The sequence below is a fragment of the Anoplopoma fimbria genome, chromosome 14, assembly GCF_027596085.1.
Source record: "Anoplopoma fimbria isolate UVic2021 breed Golden Eagle Sablefish chromosome 14, Afim_UVic_2022, whole genome shotgun sequence".
Taxonomy (NCBI): Eukaryota; Metazoa; Chordata; class Actinopteri; order Perciformes; family Anoplopomatidae; genus Anoplopoma; species Anoplopoma fimbria.
This window is the reverse complement of record NC_072462.1, coordinates 11,404,119-11,426,202: the sequence shown is the minus strand read 5'-3', so window position 1 is coordinate 11,426,202 and position 22,084 is coordinate 11,404,119. Positions and strand designations below refer to the sequence as shown.

The 22,084-nt window shown below is 42.2% G+C and overlaps 1 protein-coding gene across 1 annotated transcript in view; it reads right to left on the bottom strand.

Annotated features, from left to right (window-relative positions):
• The window catches only part of shroom3 (shroom family member 3), a 65,033-nt gene that overhangs the window by 28,836 nt on the left and 14,113 nt on the right, over positions 1-22,084 (bottom strand). Inside the window, 1 exon segment of the mRNA XM_054612274.1 lies at positions 9,352-9,591. Within this exon segment, the coding sequence (XP_054468249.1) occupies positions 9,352-9,591 (240 nt within the window).

The following is a 22,084-nucleotide window of genomic DNA, read 5'->3' as shown; positions in this document are numbered from 1 at the left end:
TATTACTAGTCACATTACTATTACTATTACCTGTACCATTAAGCATTTTAGCTTTACTTCCACCCTGAAGCCCTTTTGCTTTCTCGCTCTGCAGGTTTCCATGAATCGTTGTGGTACCTGGACCGTAGTCGTGCCTCCTGCTGTGAGCCGACTGACACCCACTGCTACTTCGATTATTGTTATTAATCACATTACTATTCCTATTTTCATAATTATAATTCTACTGTAATAAGTGCTGCTGTTATTATAAGTAGTCTTATTATATGAATCATGTATGTCATATACATTGAATGTGTTGTATCTCTGTTATGCTGTTCATTCTGTACACATGACATCTATTGCATTCTGTCCATCCTGGGAGAAGGATCCCTCCTCTGTCGTTCTCCCATAGGTTTCTTCCTTTTTTCTCCCTGTTAAAGGGGTTTTTCCTGTGCCGATGTGAGGGAAGGACAGAGGATGTCGCATGTGCACAGATTGTAAAGCCCTCTGAGGCAAATTTGTAATTTGTGATTCTGGGCTATACAAAATAAACTGAACTGAATTGAATTGAATTGAATTGAATTGCCAAAACAGGTGACAAAGACCAGCTCTGCAACATGCAGTTACAGTTAAATAATTTGCTTCAGTAAAGATAAATGAATAAAGTAATGAACATGCATGAGAATACAATACATTTTATAATAATCCAAATAAGAAGACATTTAAATAATCAATGAAGTTACGTTGCTGTGCCTCGTGCGTAAATGTGGACAGCGTCTCTCTTAAATGGGAGTCGCACTAAATAAACTCAAAAAATGTCTTCAAAAACTCTTAAAATAAAATAATGCTATTTATATTTCCTAATTGATGATGTAAATATTTCACCCATCAGAGGCCTAGATGGGCACAATTAAAGGATGGAAATTAGATGAGTTTTAGTCTGACCCCAGCCAGGTCTATATGGCCAAAGCCCGGTCCCCTTATCGACTCAGCGTGTCGGGGCCCGTTGGGTCCTGACTGGCTTCTGGCTCAGTCTGTACTCTCACTCCTCACCACCGTTGCTTTGGCCTCAAGCACATTTATACTTGCCAAACATATAATTGCAATCAGACGCGACATAAGGGCAAATTCCAAATGATGCGCAATTCATGGTGTTATCAGCTGCCACATCCCAAAAATGGTATTAAGGTGTGACTCCATTACTCCAGTAACGATTAGCACCTTCACTTTAATCAACACTGACCATTTTTGCATTACTGGAGGCACCTGAAACTGTTGGCTAAAAAATAATTGTAATGTTTTTACCAGTCGATCACCTCAAATACCAGAAATCGGACCACCACGATGTTCTAAATGTCTACCCATGTTTCTGACTCATAAACATAACGTGTGACCCGTTTTACCTGGAGGTGAACCTGAGGACTCTGGAGATGAGGCCAGTCGCCAGGCCGTTGACGCTGGCCTCCGATGGCGACCGGCACAGTGCCCCGTCCGACCGGCCCAGCTCGGCCTTCTTCTGCTTCTTCCGGAGCTTCCTCCGGTAGAACGCCTCCAGCAGCTCCATGGCTCCGATTCAAATTCCACTTCACGTTAGTTTCTACTCTACTGCCTTTGTCTTAGCTGTACTCTTCTAAACTAATTGTTTCTTCTTCTCTTAGAAAAATCTGCAAAGTTTTTTCCACATATTTTACTTCAGGCTGTTTGTTTGGCGTCTCATTCTAGAAAGCTTCAAATTTGGTCATTTCAACTGAACTCTACCCAACTGTTACCTTACATGCTCCCCTGTGTACAAGAGTACTTCCAAAAACACTAGTCCCCGAACAAACTTTTGCTGTACTTGTTCCTTATCTGACCTCTTACCTAAGAACCTCCTTTGCTCTCCTACCTACTTTTAGTCAACTTCTACTCAAACGTAACACGAATTATAACCTTCTTTCTCAATCAAATGTATCTATGATGCTGCACACCACTGTCTGCCGTGTCTCTTTCGAAGAAGTTCTTATCCAGACCAACGTGATCCACCCTATATATTTCTGCGTTCATCTGCTTCTCTTTCCCATCAGAACTCCAATTGAAAAGACTCGCCACGACCGCTCCTCAACCACGCTCTGATCCGTTGCAGTTCCAGTCTGGGGCTGGAGTCGATCGAGTTGCATTGCGTTAGTCCCCTTCCCCGAGCTCATTAAGCAAACAAAGCAATTAAACGTCATTAGTCCGTATGATAAAGGCATGGAGTAAACATCCTGAGCCCGGCTTGGTCTGGATGGTAGCTGTTGATGTGGTGTGCGGGCGAGAGACACTGAGAGAAAGACAGAGAGAGAGGAGGGACGAAAGAAAAGAGGGAGGTAGGGTACAAGATAGCGAGGAGGAATGAGTAGCAAATAAGGGAGGGAGGATGGAGGGAGATAAAGACTGATGGAGAGATGGTAGAAAGAGAGGAAATGTTGGGAGAGATAAACGAAGGGGAGGATAAAAAAAGTCAAAGGGGTGAGGGAGTTGGAACTTCACAAGATTATTTAGCTTGTCTAATAGACAGTGAAATCAAAATGCAATAGAGTATAACTTGAGGAGGCAAAGAGAAAGCAATAAAGGTTGAAACAGAATGAGGACCAGAACAGTGAGGAGGAGGAGGAGGATGTTGGAGGAGGAAGAGGAGGGAGGACTCATAAACAAGGAGAGAGAGAGAAAGTTGCTGAAACAGTGGGTGATTGAGCTGACTTTGAAGCCGCGGGGAGAAAGACATCCCATGATGCAGCGTGTGCTTCTACAGTGAACAGTGAACAGAGTATAATGGATTTTTAGATTATCCCTGCTAGACGGACCTAGTCCAAAAACAAGGGCTGACATATTGACAAAAGTTTTGAATCAGTATTGGGCAAATTACTTCACAGATAACTACTTTGTTATTGATTGCTTCCTTAGAAAATAAATAATGATAAACTTTGGTGGTCCCCTGACCTTTTCGCAATCACCATCATCAGGTCAACATTTCAATTTGTCCAACTCTTTGTTGATTGACTAAATATGCATACCTGTAAAACTAATGACTAATAATCAGCTGTACTTGGTTGTAGACTCTCAAACCATCTCAATCATAACACAGTATCCTTCACCATTGGCAGAAATATATCTTCTTCAGAAGTTAATTTAGCTGCTTGAGCTTTGCAGAGTTATGTCTTTGCCAGGATAGGATGCGGTCGAACTACATCTCTTAGCTTGGATTGGAGGTTCTTGGAATCTAGTGTGAAAGTGTCAAAATGACGCAATATTTTTCAAGCCTTTTCCGAAAGGCTCATAAAAATGTGTACACCACGTAAGAAAATCATGATCCTGTAGAGTCGACGTTCTCCTTTTTTATTTAATTCTCCAACTGTCTTGTAAGCATAACACAGCAAATGGAGAGGATGATGAATTTTCCCTCAAGTCACCTAAAAACAAGCATACACTGTCTGATTTTACATTTATTAAGTTACATATTATACATTCTTACGCTTACTCAAGGACCACTGTTCTCTCCAGTACAACACCTAGAACTTTTGCAAAGACATCGCAACATGGACTGTTTGACCCTCAAAGACCTTCTCATGGTACCAGTATCCACTCAAGAATATTACTTGTTCTTTATATTATTAAGTCAATACTTTAATGGGTTAATGTGTAGCTGATCTAAACACATATCAGCTACATGATTCACAGCGCTCAAACTGCCGGATTCCTGGGAATCAGGTGTCATGGGAATGTCATCGGATGTATCTGAGATCACAGGGAGAAATGGATGATGGAACGGCGAGGAAAACTTCTCCCTTTGTAGCGTTTGAATCAGCTGTCAAGGCCGCACCGATCCCAAATCCCAAAAATTTGTAATGAAAGGCTGCAGAGCTGTGCTGCACCAGTTTCGTCAGAGCACATATACACACATAGGTGAACCTGTATGTGGGTTCTTTTCAGGTTGAATTAATGTGAACACACCCAACAATAATTACGGATAATCGCCTGCCGTCCTCCTCCTGCTGCCCTGCTACCCGGGACCCAGTGATTCTCCTAGAAAAGCTTAAGGACCTTTGGAACCTCCTCAGGAACCTCTGGGACCCATTCAAGAATCCATGTTTCTGTCCGGTGTCCTGTGTGAGTTTGGTAGGCCATGATTTCTTTTTTTTTTTTTTTTTTTTTCTTGCTAAACTGTCCATTAGCCAGTGGTGGAAAACATATTCAGATGCTAAACTAAGCTAACGAGACCGAAAAGCTAAACCCTAACCAAACTGGACCCCGGAACACCCAACATAAAACCGGGATAATCCCAAACAAACCCGAACGATACTTTACATAGAAGCCAACCGAACCAAACTGAATTCTAAGTTAAAGGGAAAGTCTAAATAAAGGGGAACCAAAAAGCTAACAGGACTAACCAGCTTAGTCTAAGCCAATGTAACCAAATGATACCTAGCTAACTTGAAGCTAAAGATGTAAGGCTTTATCTCAAACTTTATTGTTACAAACAACCTATTGTATGCTTGGGGAAAGCAAAAAGGGCCTCTGTGTTTGTGTTTAGCCTAGCTTAGCACAGACACTGGAAGCGGAGGGAAAACCGCTAGTCTCCATCCAAAGAGAAAAAACACACCAACAACTTCAAAGCTGTCTGATTTACATGAATGTTGTTTGTTGAACTGGACAATAAACAGGCATGTGATACATTGTGGCTGTGGCTATTTGTTGAACAACCATGCCTGGGAGCAGTGACTGCATGAAGCATCTCAAAAATTGTTTGGTAACTAACTTTTTAACGTACCCGGCTGGGCTCATCCAGCATTTGTAGCTGTACCTACGAAAATAAGGCACCATAATTCCTGGATATCCATCGAAATCATTCGTATTTAATAAGATAAGATAAGATAAGATAATCCTTTATTAGTCCTGCAGCGGGGAAATTTGCACATAATAATCCACATAATAATGAAAGCTCTGTGTAAAATATCTGAGCTGATACACCATAAAATAGATAATGTTACATTGACACAGTCTGGGTCAAACTGTCTGAACTTCCGTGTGTGTGTGTGTGTGTGTCTTCAGGGTGTGTCTCTCTGAACAGAGACCTTATCTATTGCCGTGGGAAATTGTTCCTCCAGCCCAGAATAATAATCTCTTTGATCTGCTTGGAAACCAAAATTGGAGAGAGAGAGGTGGGCTAAAGTGGATACCGGGGACACACTTGACCTGTGTGTCAGAACATGTTTGTGAAATGATGTTAATAGCTTTTCTGCGTGTTTGGGGTGTGTCAAAATTGTATTAGAAATAATCATCAAATGTGTGTGTGTGTATGAAAGTACTTTATATGAGGCCAATGGATAGTATTAGTATGACTACAGCTACTAGTCCTAGTCCGGCTGCCAGTGTTTGTGGAGCCTTCGAACACTGACCACCTTTACATACACATATTATTCAGTTTTCTTATTCCGAAAAGGCCAATATTCCTACTAAACTGTTTACATGACTAATTGAAATTAATATTCCCCTAAGATTCCTCATAACATGCAGCCGTGCATACTCTTTGACGTAACCGGTGGTGCTCTTGTTCAGCCTTCCTTTTTCATTCCTTGCGATATTTGCACTTATCCCAAAAAAACTGTTGACATGTCAAGTCTTTTTAAAAGTAGTCTTGTTTTTCTTATAGACCAGAAATATGTGCTGTCCTTTTGGGCCTGCATCTCTACCCCTGCTTTGTTTGTGTGTAACGCACAGATCTGACAGTAAAACTGCTTTAAAAACCCAGACTGAGACGCATATTGCGAGTGCGCTGTATACGTGTTCAAAGAATGCTCCTGAACCTGAATAATATCGACTTATCCAACATGTCTCAATCCGAAAAAATCGATTGTGATGGCCCAAATGCTGAATTTGAGGCTTGAGGTACGCTATGTAGCCAGCATGTTGCTAACAAAGGGAAATAAAGTGGAGTTTAAAGTTAAAATATAATAAACTATATAACAGTGTATGCTTAAGGGCAGGCTTTCTGTGATTGACAGGTTAGCTTCTCTACGTCACTCCTCCGCAATCCAAAATTGGTAACTTCTGTTCATTGGTTGCGAAAAAACAACAAAATGACGCAGCCGTAATCCAAGATGGCGACAGCGAAATCAACCATAAAGGCAGTCCACAAACCAATGGGGGACATCACGATGACCACGTCCACTTCTTATATACGGTCTATGGGTCAGCCACTGAAGTTTTAAGCTGAGTAGATACAATGCCGATACAAGGCCTGGTCAAGCTGCCAAGTATCTGCTCGTTCTGTTCTGTTAATACAGGGACTAACACTAGACTGCACTGTTTCTCTTGAAACTGTGTGTGTGTGTGTGTGTGTGTGTGTGTGTGTGTGTGTGTGTGTGTGTGTGTGTGTGTGTGTGTGTGCGCGTGTGTGTGTCTGTGTGCGCGTGTGTGTAAGGGAGTTTGTTTGCATTACACACGTGTGTTTTTTGCAATTACGTGATGATGTCGCTTCAGAAAAATGTGGTGATCCAACTAAAGAAACATGTGAGGAGGAAAGAGGAGAGGAGAAGTACAACAAGGGGAAGAGGAACGAAGGAGACAATGGGAGAAGAGAAGAGAAGGAAAACAGGAGGGAGAGGAAAGGAATACAAGTGGGAAAAAAGAGGAAAGCCAAGAAGGAAAGTGAGGAGATGGAACAGGGAGGAAAGGAGCAGAAAGAGGAGCAAGTTAGGAGAGGAAAGAAGAGGGGGAGAGGAAAGGAAATAGGACAAAAGAGAAGAAAAGGAAAGGAAAGAAGGATTTGAGAAAGAGACTGTGTGTTTATTAGTCAGTCAGTCTGTCCTCTCCATAATAACACCCAGCCTCATGGGGCTCTGATGGCCCGCTTCCTGTTTTTGGACCAATAAGAGAAAAGCATTGCCCTCCCACTCTTCCCCCTCCCCTCTCCTCAGTGGTATCTGATAACCACCCAGAGCCCAGGGGATTGTGGGAGAATAGAGTCATTCTGTCTGTTTATCTGACTCTATGAGACCAACGGTAGCGTACACTCTAATGACCCCTTAATGTTGTTACAATCACCTGCGCCTACGTGTTGCTGCTCAAAGGCACTTCAGCAGGACGCAAGAGCGAATCCTAAAACTGCAGGAGGTTCAATGTAACTGTTCGGTCACCCTACCAAAATAAAAGCATTGTGTCTTGGTGTGGAGCTGTGAGTTTTACCAGTTTTAAAATGTTTTTTAAGGAATGATGATTTACGGAACTATGGTGAGTAAAGAGTCTTTCAACAGAACACAAGACAAATCAACCAGAGAGCATGTCTGTAGTTGTACTAGCACCACCCTGAGGCTGTGATGTGCATTACACAAACACACACGCAAAGAGTACTTCTTGGACCTGACCTCCATATTAGGATGAAACCGGCTGTAGCAGAGTGTCAGTATTTATAGACTGATCCACACAGTATTGAGAGAGAGAGACAGTATTGAGAGAGAGAGAGAGAGAGAGAGAGAGTGTTGAACCAGGAAGCTACTATAGATGAGATGCACAAGCCTCATACATTGACACACATAACAACACAGCTTGTAATTCACACTTAGTTTATCGTTACAGAATGTCATACCCCTCTCTCTGTCTCTCTCACTTATTTCTCATTAATAAAATGTATGATTCAGACAACAGTGTGACGTGAAAGAGTTTTTAAAGTGCAAGTCATAGAACAGCTGGACTGAGCCTCATGACGCCACAGGGGGGCAGTTACCATAGCAACATGAGCAGACTCTGTTTACACTGTTTGTTTCCCTGCTGATATGACTTTGAGCCTTGAGTCACAAACACACTAGTAAATCCTCGGACTGTTACACACACACTCACACACAAAGGAAGCACAGACAGGACATCCCTAACATTGGGGGGTGGTGACCTCTTCAGCTGACCACAGTAAACCGGACAGGCACTTATTTGACCACACTTCCAGTTAGAAGCGGCAAGGAGTTCGACCGTCCAACAGGGAAAATAATTTATTGATACTAGAAGGAAGTGTTGTCAGACGGGAAGTCCCAGTCAGCAACACTATGGCACATTTCTTTGGTTTTCTTACACACTTGGCCTCTCTAATGGCCATCAGTAGCATTGCATGAAATTCATATAACCAATAGAAATGCCTGTTCATCAAAGCTGGGCAATGTCCAACATTCCCTCAGCTGAGACCGAGATTTACAATTCTCATCTAGTGCATTTGTGTAGCTGATTGGACAGTCCCTCTGTGGTCGCTGACGTATCGATTAATTCAATGTATAATAGCCTCTAAACATATTTACTAGTCTAAATCCTTATTCATTTTCAAAACAAAGGGTTGAATGGGTGAAGAGAAACCTGTCGCTAGTAGATTTTCTCCAGGCAGCAACCTTAGGTTCTGACGAGTGAAGCCAATGCAGCCGTGTCTATAAATTTGTATTCTTTTCACTGGCCATCAGGGGGCGACTTCTCTGGTTGCAAAAAGAAGTCTGATTGTATGGAAGTCTATGAGAAAATGACCTTACTTCAATCTAGTTTCAAGTCTTCTTCAATACAGCATGATGTTCATTTAGTAAATGATGATCCATTTAGAGTCAAATACACCATAAAGCAGAATATGCTTTAGGGCGGGGGTACTGTGATTGACAGGTCGCTGCCGCTACAAGAGCTGTATACAGCCTCTTTACGTTATTTCTCTGCGTCCAAATATGGAAACTTCTGTTCACTTGTTGCAAAAAGCAAGATGGCCAAAATGCCAAACTTGATGCTTTAAACCAGCAGTAATCCATTTTCAGCCAACCTATGAAGCTAACATTAGCTTCATAGGTTGGCTGAAAATGGTGTCTTAGGCTAATGTTTTGAAGGTACAATATGCAGCGTTTTCCTAAAACAACATGTATTGTGTGTGCTCTGCATGTATGTTCTCTTTTCATCAATGTTACTGTTGAGTGTAAACTTCCTCAAGTACAACAGAGCAGAACTAAGTTGCTAACGTTAGCCTTAACGCTCTGTTTGGAGAATTGAGGACAGTACACAGTGGAAGTGCTAATCGTGACTCAAGAACAGAAACAAAAAAAAGCCTGCAACAAAATAATGTAGTATGAAGTGCTCTTTGCTCATAGGTTACTCTGAAGTAAGCCAATTAGCCAAACATGCAAACGGGTATGTCGGAGAAGAGTAAAAGAAAAGAAACCACTATTCAAAGTCTTTATGAACAGAGTATCGCTCTTACTACAGCCCACGGCTTCAACATGTGGAGAAGTCGAAAGCTTCACAGGCCTGCCATGCCTAGTTAAAGCTGCTGAAATGATTGGGTAACCGCTGGTTGAGGGAGGGGTTTCAGCAAATGGCCAATCGTTTGAGGCTCCCTCCTACCTGTTCTTGATGCGTAGCTGGACTCCTCCGGCTGAACATGGTCTGCTGTGGTGGGATGATGGCGGTGTTGGTCGTTGTTGTGGTGGTGATGGTGACAGTGATGAAACAGGTGGTGGAGGAGGAGGAGGAGGAGGAGGAGGAGGAGGAGGAGGAGGAGAAGGAGAAGGAGGAATAGGAGGAAGAGCAGGGAGGGAGGGACGTGAAGAACCAAACTCCTTGATGTATCCTGGATCAAACTCCCTGAGGAGAGAGGCAGAAAATGATGGTGACAAATCCCTCCTCGTCCTGCACGATGTTGTGTTTATACACTAATAGAAATTGATTAGTTTGTATTGAATGTAATGAATGGCTTCCAAATGCTAATTCTAAATTCTCAAGTAAAAGCCGATAGCCAATAATGTCTGAATCTCAATGTCTGAAGCTGTGGGCAGCATGAAGACATAAAGGCCGACCCGTAATGACGATCGGGTAAAACCTGAGAGTGTCGATGCTTTCAGAATACTGTTCCTTCTCTAACTTACTTACAGATTTTCTTTCCCAGAACAGTTTGGCTAATCAATAACCATCACACCTACAGAATCACTATTTAGCTGCCAAGATAAACCAGGCCTGTTGATTTCAGGTCCAACCGGTTCAAACTGAACTGTCTGCATGTCTGTTCTCTGTCCCTATGATATCACATTTACAATTTAGTAGAGGGTTACAAACCCGAGATCCTTCTGAACGCTTTTAGCTCTTAGCAACATGTGTGGACGTTAGCGGGACGAGCTGATCGGGTTCGGCTACAACAGCCACAAAGAGAGAGAAGACAAGGACGGTGTGTCGCTGCTGTAGGAGATGTGATAAGGAGACGTATCAATCACGCTAACTTGGGATGTCATGATTCCAGAGACTGGTTGCCGCAGTCCCTTAATCCTCTGCAGCTCACAAACACGTTTGTTGCTGCAGGGAAGCAGGAGGATTTTTACAGTACAGTTGGTTTCTCCATTGTCACAGACTCCGACAGTGGCCTTGGTTTCTGGAAAAATTGCAGAATCGACATTCTTGCTTTTGACTCTGAAGTTTTCAATCAGAAGCTCATTGTGATTGATTTTTGATTTAAAATCGAAATGGCGACACCGTTAATGCTAACACATTTTCGACTGCACCGCCCAGATGGAACAGATAAATGTTTGTCATTTTATAAGATAACCTTTTCAGTTGTATAGCCTGTTCTGACCTGTTGCTTTTTGGGTAAGTGTTGGTTCAGTGTTCCTACAGTGTGATACAAAAGTGTTTGAAATGTTCCTTATTTTTTATAATGAAATATTGAACTAAAAATGCTGCACCGTCACGTTTACGTACCCTTACACCCCTATAATTATAATTCAGTCATTTATCAAACCACCACAGTGGCCTGCAGAGCATGATAAATGAGCTGCAGCTCAAAGGTCACAGTATCGACAACAGTGAAGAGGTCAAAGTTTAAAGGTCAGAGGATCCTGGAAGCAGAAAAATGCCTTTGAGTCCTTTTGTCTTTCGAACAAAGAGAGAAGTCAATTACTCTCTGTTTAACTATGTAAGCCAATGAATCACCTTTCTACACACAAACACATATCGGATAAACAGGTTCACTCAGTTATCGGTACTACAAAGTACAAGTTGAGGATGTGTTAGCCTAGCTTAGCACAAAGACAGGTAGCAGAAGGAAACGGCTAGCTTAGCTCTATCGCAACCAAAAACATCCACCTTCCAAAACTATTTCACATGCTGATTCTTGTTAATTGGACGGGTGTAAAAATTGATAACGTAAAAAACGAGACAACGTGGTTTGGCAACTAGCCTGCTTGCTGGCAAGAAAGAAGAAAGAAACATTTATAGGTTCATCTTTTAAGAACTCAGGAATATGAACCAATTCAATTAAATAATAGGGAATGCATTTTGGACAAGGATTCATCAGCGGCGGTGATTTGTTCCCAGAACTTTCTAAATATTATGTGGTTCCAACTCTGGATTACTTTCTAGCATGAATTCTGGGAGGATTTACTGCAGGACTGGTGTGTTGGACTGCATTAGGGTAAACTAGGGGTACCTGATAACTGCCAACTGAGTGTAAGTGAGTGAAGCCAATCCTTCTAAGGCCACGTCCACACTAACCCGTTTTCAAATGAATCCGCATATGTTTTTCTGCGTTTGCACCGAGCGTCCACACTACACAGCGTTTTAGGGCACCGAAAACGAATAAGTTTGAAAACGCCGCGTTTTCATGATAGTGTGGATGACGGAAAACGAAGAAGTCCGAAAACGATGACGTAGGCACCGGCGTTCGCTATTTGATTGGTTCTTAGCAGTTATGACGTGTCATTCCCTGATTCGTCACCCCCTTACCACGTGACCCTTTTCCGGAAGAGAACAACAACAACAACAACAGCCTTGATACCGATCGACTACCAGGTTAATTCAACATGGATAATGTGGTATTTGTTACAAATGTTTGTACATAGACGTTCAAACATGTAGGGACTTAGGACCCAGGGGAGCACAGGTGACCCATGGCAACCCGGAGGGGGTTAGCTCTTTCGGCTTCAGCTGGAATCACCTGTTATGGAGAGATTAGAGGGGCGTGTCCCGCGGCCTTATCAGCCCTACAGAACGGACTAATGACGGACTTGTGTTGACCAAATGTATGGACCCATAATCTAGTAAACTTCGTTTAATGACTGTTCATTTAAAGTACATGTGCTGTCTGTGTGGGAGAGATAGAGTTAGACCTGCAGTGTTGTAACTAAACTTGAAAAATAAAACTTCTAAAAACTTCCATGAAATGTATCTGTTTGAGTTCATGGAGGAAGATTTTAGAGGAAGTTCTTAAGAATCAAGCACGACGAGTATCAAGAGTAGTGTAATCGTATTATCTGTAACCAAGCAACCAATGTACTTCCTGTTTACACCGGCATGCGCATGCCCAGTGTACGTGAATAGTCACGTGATATTCGTTTTCAGGGGAGCAAGTCTGGACGCACATAATTTCGAAAACGATGCTGAAACGCACGTGTGGACGGAGATCTTAAAACCCCGTTTTCATTTGAAAACCAGTGAAAACGGGTTAATGTGGACATGGCCTAATTCAGGCTAGATATCTGTATGTCATTAGAGTCACAGCTGCCTCCTCCCTCCCTTTTGAATCTACAATCCTTTCAAACAGAGAGATGAATACAGAGGACAATACACAGCTGGCAAACACAAACAGAAACACACCCAGACTAATATTATTAAATGAGGACATTCCACTGATGAGTATTGAGAACACAATTCTGTATTACAAACACACACAAACAGATGCAAAGATAAAAGGCCCATTGCAGTGAAAACCTGTTGAGCTGGTCAGAGGAATGCGTGGCAGCAGCCACACACACACACACACACACACACACACACACACACACACACACACACACACACACACACACACACACACACACACACACACACACACACACACACACACACACACACACACACACACACACACACACACACACACACACACACACCTTTCTCAAGCGCTCTCACCAAGTTCTCACCTAAATCTAGAAGCCCAACGTGAGCGAATGAGCTCTTCAACCTCTCGGTAGTAAACCTATGCAGCACCTACTCATTAAAGAAGTTAATTCCCTGTCACTCACTCAGAGGCTTACCCTGCTTATGTTTATTTGAACGAAATTTGTGTAATGATGAGTCTGCGAGCGCTGTTTTTTACGTCTCGTATAAACAGGTCATGCATGCATTTAGCCTCTCCTATCCTTATTACTGGGTGTGTGAGTGTAGACCCACCTCAGTGTCACGTTTGCGCACCCTCGTCCCCCAAAATGCTTGCATTTTTGAGGCAGCTGTTTCCTGGCGTTACTCCTCTGTGCGCCATGCAGCCTACGGATGCTTCGGCTCAGCCCTTTAGCCCGAGACCCTCATGGGTTGTGCTCCGGGCTCTGGCTTGACCCTTTTTCTTAAAACCACGAGTTCGGCGTTTGAGGCCGTCGCCAGCTTGGCTTTTTACCATTGATGTATGGAAGTTCACCTATTTGGACTGCGGAGGACTGATGGAAAGACACCGTATATAGCTCTGGTAGCGTATCTGGTAGCTGTATTGAAGAAGACTTCAAACTAGTGATTGAGACCATAAACTCATGTTTTCAATAAATCAAGTGAGAAGTAGGGTCATTTTCTCATCGACTTAGATACAACCGGCCTTCTTCTTGCAACAAAAGGAGTCGCCCCCTGATGGCCAATAGAAAGAATGCAAGTTTAAGGAACTTCCACATTGGCTTCAATCTTAAGAGTGGAGGTTTCTGCCTGGTTTCAGCTCCAGCCTGCTGACACTGAAGGCTGACTTATAGGTGTACATAGGCTCTGCGCACTTGGCCCAGGCCGTTGCGAGCATTTATACTTGTTCGCTGGTGTGCCTGCATCTAGTTTGTGGTGGGGCTTCCTTTCCACTGTGTTAAAAGTCCTTTGTGTACTTCAAACAACTGAAACTGAGCGGATCATGTTGGAGTTGGAGCTAATAAATAAAAAAGACTTGGGAGAAGATGGTGTGTACAACCGTTAAACCAATTGTAGCAGAATGGGGGTGAATTTCCTGTGCTCTTCCAGCAGGAAATGCGTAGGAGGAAATGTGATGCTACCAAGTGGACCAGTCCCAGTTGTTGCTGTCGGCGTATTTACGTTTCTGAGGTGCACGTCAGGCTACGGTGTTGAAACGCACTTTACGTTCAACGCAGAGGTATAAACCTGCCCCGAAATCATTAGCTTCAAGCATAAAGTTATATAGAATGGCAGGTGACTCATTCATCGGTCAGCTCTGATAATGTCATCCTGCATCGCTACCGCTACATGGACCCACTGAGGAAAATCAAATTCTGTTGACTGACAGTCACGCTGTACTTTACTGAACCGTTTGAGTTTATGTATCTTCTCTGGTGTCACGTAGTCAAGACTGGGACAGGTAGCAACAGAATGAAATACGTGTCAATGGAGAGGATAGTTACAAAGACCAACCTTTGCAAGTGGTCTTTAAAAGATGTATTTTTGGATTGCTTACACCTTTAGTTACTCTTAGGAGGCCGCAGAATGGTCCAACAGCCACAGGGTGGACGGATGAGTCCCCACAAAGTCACTGTGTGAACATTTCTGTGTCCCCGTGTTGCAAACACACACACGCAGACACGCACAGGGAGCAGTTGCCATGGGATACGGTTTTCAGCCCTGTAATGACTCCTTCCTCTTCTTTTTTTCAGCAGAGAAACTCAAACATTCATTAAGCTCGATTACGTCAACCAGCGACAAAAGGAGCACAAAGGCAGAGAGTCACTGGAGATGAATGGAGGAAGACAAAGAGAGAGAGAGGAGAAAGAGAGGAGAGAGAGATAGAGAGACGGAGGGGAACACCTACAGAAAACTAGACAACTGTGGATTAAAACTTGATAAAAGACGGTGTTCAAATTCCAAATTATCGTCAGAGTTTGGAAGATATATGGCATAAATGTTGTCTTTTCCTTGTTTTAAAGGCTGCATTACAGTTAAGTGACGTCATTTTATTTAACCACTCAGTCATTAAATACACATTTGTAATAGTTATTTATCAAAAATCTCATAGTGTTAATGATTTGTGCTAGTAGTCACCCCAGAATATAGTCGCAATTTCGATATCAAGGTATTTGCTCAAAAATGTTGCAATATTTGAATTTCTTCATAACACCCTCTATACTCTTTATACATTTCCAATTTCAACCATCCTGTTTTTATTCACATTTCAATTAGTTCATTAAGAAACCTGCCTGAAAAAAAGATACCGACAATAACAGAAACCAATTAATTCTTACCAGTTCTCTCAGACGGATGCTGGTTATTATTCATACCAACACGACTGATGGATCAACAACATCAGACCCAAATGCAGGGAGGTCAAAGGTCGTAGCACCTTGGCAACAGCTGGAACAAATATATCTATGCCACTACAGAGATCCCTGGTATTGTAACCGACGACTACCCCACGCTGCTGATAACTGTGCTGCTATGCTGCGTGACCTCCCAACACTCCTTTCAGCATTTTGACATTGTGACTCATCTCCTGCTCTCGTCTCTGTTCAGTCCTGTGCCTCTCTGGGCCTACCTGCAGTGTCACTACATTCATAATGGAAATGTTGAATGAATAATAATTTAAGTTGCGTAGTGGCTCTGGAATCCTATATGCAAAATAGACAGTACAATCCAAGCATAAACAAGCATAAACAACATGGCAAAATACATGTAAAACAGTCATGGGACATACAATCTCAGACGCACAGTACAGTGTAAAACATAGCAAGGTATTAGGGATAAAAGTGTGTAACTTTTTTTGTGTAAACCGATTACAATAAGTTTTAAGAAGCGGTTTAAAGGAGGATGGTGATTAGTTTGAGCAGTATTTCCTGAACTGGCGAACCATGACAACAAATTAACAGCTTCCTAGTCTTGAACCTTGTGAACTAATTTGTTTAATGGACTTAATGTTGGTAAGCTTCAATACTGTAGTGGTTTTCCTGGTTTGTGCCCCTGAGAACTAATTAAGGGAATCTTAATGCTACAGCATCGTTTCAATCTTATTTCTGGCAACAGTTTGTGACCATTTCCTGTTTCAACATCACAATGACACAATGTCATGGTTTTGGAATGACACATTCAACTCTCACAGATGACTGAAATGATCAGGTGTCCACAATCTTCTGGCTGTGCAATGTATATTAAAACCGCTATAAATGTCTTTGTGATTGTACTGCTATTTTGTGTCCACAAACTAAAAATAAAAATCGACTATTAAGGAACGAATGTCTGTCTGTGTGTCCTTTGCATATCTTGAGAACCGCCCGTCAGATCTTATTCACACTTGGCCGGTGTATTTCTGGGGACCGGAGGTCATGCAGGGTCAAAGTAGGTGCAATTTGGACACGTTCAATATCAATAAACTTTGAATGAATAATCGATAGCTCTCTATGGAGTATCGGGTTGGGCCTCCAGGCCACAGCGAACTGAGGACAGTGGTTTACTTTTGCTGCAGGATGCTGGATATACTAACGTTACAACCAAACTCTTCTTCACTTCCCTGAAGTCCACAAGCAATGAGTGTCTCTCAACAACGCCGCAAGCAGCCCTTCTAGGGGCCAAGCAATTGGCCAGCTCCAAATGGCCATGCGCTCCAAATGGGTAAGCCAACTGGCAACGACGCGATCAGCAGAACCAGAAGCCAAGCAATTGGCCCAATCAGAACCCCCCCAAAAAAACAGCCACTGCACTAGTATTCTAGTGTTGGAGGCCTAAAAGCACATGTTGGAATGAAAAGATTTTACTATCTGGTGGGCTGATTAATCTCTGTGGTTTTAGCCAAATCTTTGTCAGAACTCAAGGACTGATTGAGGGAGGTCAGCTTTGCATTCTGTCTGAGTAACACAAACAAAACCAAACAAAGCTCATGCAAATACTAAGACCAGTTCAGAGCAAGAGAAGACAGCCGCCGAACCTGCTGACAAATATGCTTACTGACTGACTGCATGAACTAGTCACACTGAGGACACAAACACTACCAGCCCGAAAGACATACACTTCTACATTATGGTGGTTTCATTAATATGGAGGAGACAGCTCTCACCAGATGCTGCCTGTCAGTTGGCTATTTATGGATACGGCTCCATGAGCGCCTCCAGTAGCCATCGACACCAGCGGCTGAATCCTGGTATTGTTGAGCAGATGCTACAGATGCTACAGATGCTACATTAGCAACATTGTTGTATTGACTGGTCGGTCCACCACTTGCAGGCTGAATTATCTCAACAAATATTGGTTGGATCATCATCATTATTATTAGTCTTGTTTAAGCCACAAGTGCATTGCCTTTTGGAACACAACCAGTAGGGAGAAAACTTTTTTTGGGGGGGGGGGGGCATGAGCTGGGTGAGCAACTTTAACTGGTCAGAATTGACCTAGAGTGAGATATCTCAAAGAGTCATGAACTTTACAGATCATATTCCTGCTCCATAGAGGATACACCCTAAAATGATGATAAATTAATGCTTTTAATGACACCATGACCTTTTCTCTTGCACCACCGTCAGAACAAACTTTTCATTTTTAGCTGGTATTGCTTTAAAATTTAAGCCTTTAGCGGAAATGCAAACCAACAGTGAGTTAAAGGGAAAATTTGCCACCTTTTATGTATATGTCCACCATGATGTCACCCAGTTGTTTGTCAACCTCTATTCCGGCATTTGCCGTTTTGCTTTATGGCCTACGCCATCTTGTTTTTATGCATCCAGAAGTGGCAGGAGAGGGTGAAGTACAATTAAACCCTGAATAAGACATTTTTAGTCAACCAAAATGTCACTTTCATGAAATACATGTAATACACTGTGACAGGGTTAAAGTTTTAAGGCGAAACACAGAAAACTCCCAGACCAGCTTTATTTTATATTTCACTCTTAATGTTAAATAATTTCCTAAATGAACATCATGCTGTATTGAAGAAGACTTGAGACTAACGATTGCGACCATAAACTCATGTTTACAATGTTTACTGAGTTAATAAAGCAAGTGAGAAGTAGGGTCATTTTATTATAGACTTCTATACGATTAGACCTCTTTATGCGACCGGAGAAGTCGCCACCTGATGGCCATTAGAAAGAATGCAAGTTTTGAGGCACTTCCACTTTGGCTTGACTTTTCAGAACTAGAGGTTTCCGCCTGTGTTGGACGTAGCTAGTTTGCAATACAAGCGAAGAGAACAACGGAAATTTTGGCTTGGCTACCCAGAAGCGGAGACCAGAAGTCCAAGTTGCACCAGCCTGCAGTTCTTCCTTGCATCCAACTACTTCACTGTCACATCAAATGACGGCCCTGGATGCAGGAAGAACAACAGTTGCAGCTGCCAAAATTAGCTTTCTGGGTCAATATAGCATGTGCTGAGGAATTTATTGCTTTCTTTCTGCTTTCTGCTTCCCTTTCTGCTCTGACACACAATACTGCCACTATGACCAGCGCTAAAAAGAATGCTTGCACTTTGAGCAGCAGGTGCCTGCTGTCTGTAGTTTTCCTCCTGTGCCTCCGGGAAAACAAAAACTCTTCATGTGTAACGTAACACCAGTGAAGCACAGACTGCTGCTTACTGGGGATCAAAGAACAAAACTGTGGAAAAAACAGCTGCAAGGTGCATGGCAAGGAGTAATGTAGGCAACAAACACAGCCAGAGCACAGGTGAGCGGTGATACTCTTACCTCACCCATGAGGAAAGCCAGTGTCAGGTGTCAATTAAAAAGGCGTCAAAGCTGCTCTCTATTTCACATCCAAACTCCATCTGAGAGCACGACTAACAAATTTGTCAGCAAGATTTTAAAGGACAAGCTCACATTTTGGGGGAAATACAATTTTATTTGGTAGTGGCAGAAGAGGAAATCAATATCAATCTCATGTCTGTGTGTTGCATCTGTTTAGCGAGGCTTAGCATAAAGACTGGAAGCAGAAGGGAAACAGCTAGCCTGGATCTGGCCGAAGTTCAAGCACACAGTTACGAACACCTCCTAATCAAACCAATCGATACGTTGTATCTATCCATCCACCCAGTGGTTCTGTGCAACATCTTCGCAGGTTGCCTGGCAACCTCAAGGTGAACCATCTGTTGTTTGCCAGGAAATAGTTTCAGCACGTAACTCCCCCTGCAGGAAGGGGAGGGTTGCTGGTTCAAGTGGACTGGTGGCGGTGCCAGTTCAACTCCTGAGAACTGCTGAGATGCCCTTGAGCAAGGCAAGGAATTTTTGTAAAATAGGAATAGAGTGCAAAAAATAAATTCTGCAGGAACGAGTCCTAAAACCCAGATGTGAGAAATGAGCACTTCAGGTTCCCCTGTCTTCACATAAATGGGTTTTCTGAATGTTTTTTTTGTAAAATGCCTGAAATAAGGTCTGTGGTTAGGAGATCTCACGTTTTGTTCCACAACATAAACTACTTCAGTAAATATCCCACACGTGACTTTTGAAGCTCTTACGTGTCTTAACGCTCTGAACCCCCACGCAGTTTCAGGGAAATGTTTTCTTAATTTCTCTCATTGTGGCTTTGTTTTTCACTGCAATATGTAGCTCCTGCACCTCTATGGGAACAGCAAAATCCTGATAAGAAGTAAAGGGAAGTCAAACATTTATTTTGTGCAGCATAACAAAGTAACAATAAATCATTAAAAAAAAGATTTGATAATTTATTTAACAAAAGTTGGACAACAGTGGAATCTATACATCCAACAGTATAGTTTGTTTATAGCCTAATGTTTAAAAATCATAAAAGTAGTGTTCATTTGTAAAGATTAACTTGCAGAGCAAAACGATTAAGTAGCATTAATGTTTCTTTGCCGAAGAGATTATTTCCTGCAAAAATCCAAATCCAATGAAAAAAATCCCATTGGTTTTCATGATTTGATGTATGACACTAACTTCAACGTTGGCCTTATCCTTGCTGCATTCTATTAAGTTATTCTTCTTTTTCTTCTTAAAAAGAAGAACTGTTGGTTTGCACCTCAGGGCCCAGCTCACCAGAGGGCTGGTCTGTGAAATTGCAAACAGTTTTTTTGGTGCCGGCCCACACAGACTCTGCACCAATCAAATTTAAGTACCAGCATAGTGAGCGACAACAAAAATATACCCCACATTTTTTTTAGGTTAGGAAGGTAAAGCAGTGAGAAATATTTGTGAAATGTCCAAATGGAACTGCAAAACATTTTCCCGTGAACAAACTGCATTCCTACAGGTCGGTTCCTTCAGACATTTCAATCCAGCCAAGCCCAACAGCCAGAAACAGGCGTGACCGGCTGAAGCCCCACACTGTCGTTGTTGTTGTTGTTGATAACTGATCAGGAGCTCACTCTCAAGTGATTGAGTTTTTAGGACTGATTGCTGTATAGAAATATTAAATATATTTGATTTTTAAGTTGCAATTTCAGGAATCATTAAAGAATTATTCCAGATTATTAAAACTTGGGTTGTGTTTATGTAGTTTTATCCATCATTTCTATCAGCTGTACGAACGTATTTGGTAAACTGTACCAAGTGTTTAGATTTGAAGACATCTCTAAAATGAAGTCTGACAGGTCAGGCAACAGGTTAGTCAGTGGACCAGACAATAATACTAAAATTAAATGAAATTGTGATGTTTTTCACAAAAATAACACAATTTCATTTTTGATATAACATTTTTGATAAGGTAAAGTTTCTATCATCCATCTTTACCTGAAGATTTATTAAAAATGTTATGTTCAAACTCACTAAAAAACACACCAGTGACACTGACGGCTCCAAAAACACACACACACACACAAACACACATCCACTTACAGCTCTGAGTGGCAGCTCCTCAGAAAACACTCCAGTTTGTTTTCAGCTTGTTGTGAGTACACTGACATGGTTCTCTCTCTCTCTCTCTCTGAGTGTCTGTGTGTGTGTGTGTGTGTGTGTGTGTGTGTGTGTGTGTGTGTGTGTGTGTGTGTGTGTGTGTGTGTGTGTGTGTGTGTGTGTGTGTGTGTTAAGGGTGCATCTCTCTCTCTCTGTCTCTGCCAATCAGGGCTCACCTGAACGCACCAATCAGAGGGAGGGCAGCAGGTATAGAGGAGAGAGAGAGAGAAAGAGAGAGAGAGAGGCGGCTTCTGAAGGGTTTCAGCTTTTGTCTACACACTTTTGTGTCACGCACAGCGCACTCACACGCCTGTTAAGAATCACACACACACTTTTATACTTTAAGACAATAACCAGCAATTTAGATCAATAAATCTTTATTGCCCCTGAGAGGCTTCTACTCTGCAGCTGCAGGAGGAGATCTGATGTGTGTGAAGAGGATGTGGTGAAAGGGAAGAGTGAGACTGAGAAAACAGGGTTCACAAAAATAATAAAAACACTTTAAAGGCAAAACAGCTTCGCAGCTCAAAAGTGAAAGACTCCACCTTCCAACGATGTCTGATTCACACGCTCTGTCTGGTTACATAAACCATCAGAACAAAAGATGAGCAACTGTTTGTAATAATTAGTCTTTGATAAAAAAAAGTCAAAAGGTACAAGAAGCCCATGGACAAAACTGAAGGAGAAAAAAACATTAACAATAACAGAGCTTAAAATGATGTGTGCTTCGCTTACTGCAGCGATTTCTGTTAATGTACAAACCGGATTAAACACCATTTACTTTAAACCAGTCCACTTTCAGATTCTGGATCAGTTTGGGATAAATTCAATGACTTTTGGGACATGTTTTGTTCCAAACAGCAGCAACAAAGTGTCTCAAATTTATTTCCTCCCTGACACACTCCTACTTCTCCATTGCTACGGCAACCGAGGCTTGTGGGTATTGCGGTTTTGACAGAGAACATCTCAGAAAGAAAGTTGAAATAAGTCAAACTTATAGTTATATCAACCTTAAATGATAAATTAATTCAGGAGACGTCTGTGTTTCTAGTTGAAACATTCACTGTTGAACATTTAAGAGATCATTAACTGAAGTCTCTACTCTCTCATTTCCTGCCCCAGCTACTGAACCTTGACTACTTCTGTCCGTATGACAACCCTGGTGTGAGCTACAGCCGTCAGTTGACGCACATATTGTCTGTAAAATCAGCTTTTTCTGCTCAAAAGGAGCTCATATATGTCCTGTTGGATTTGTGCATTCAGCATGACACTTAAGTCCAAAGGTGAATGCTGCA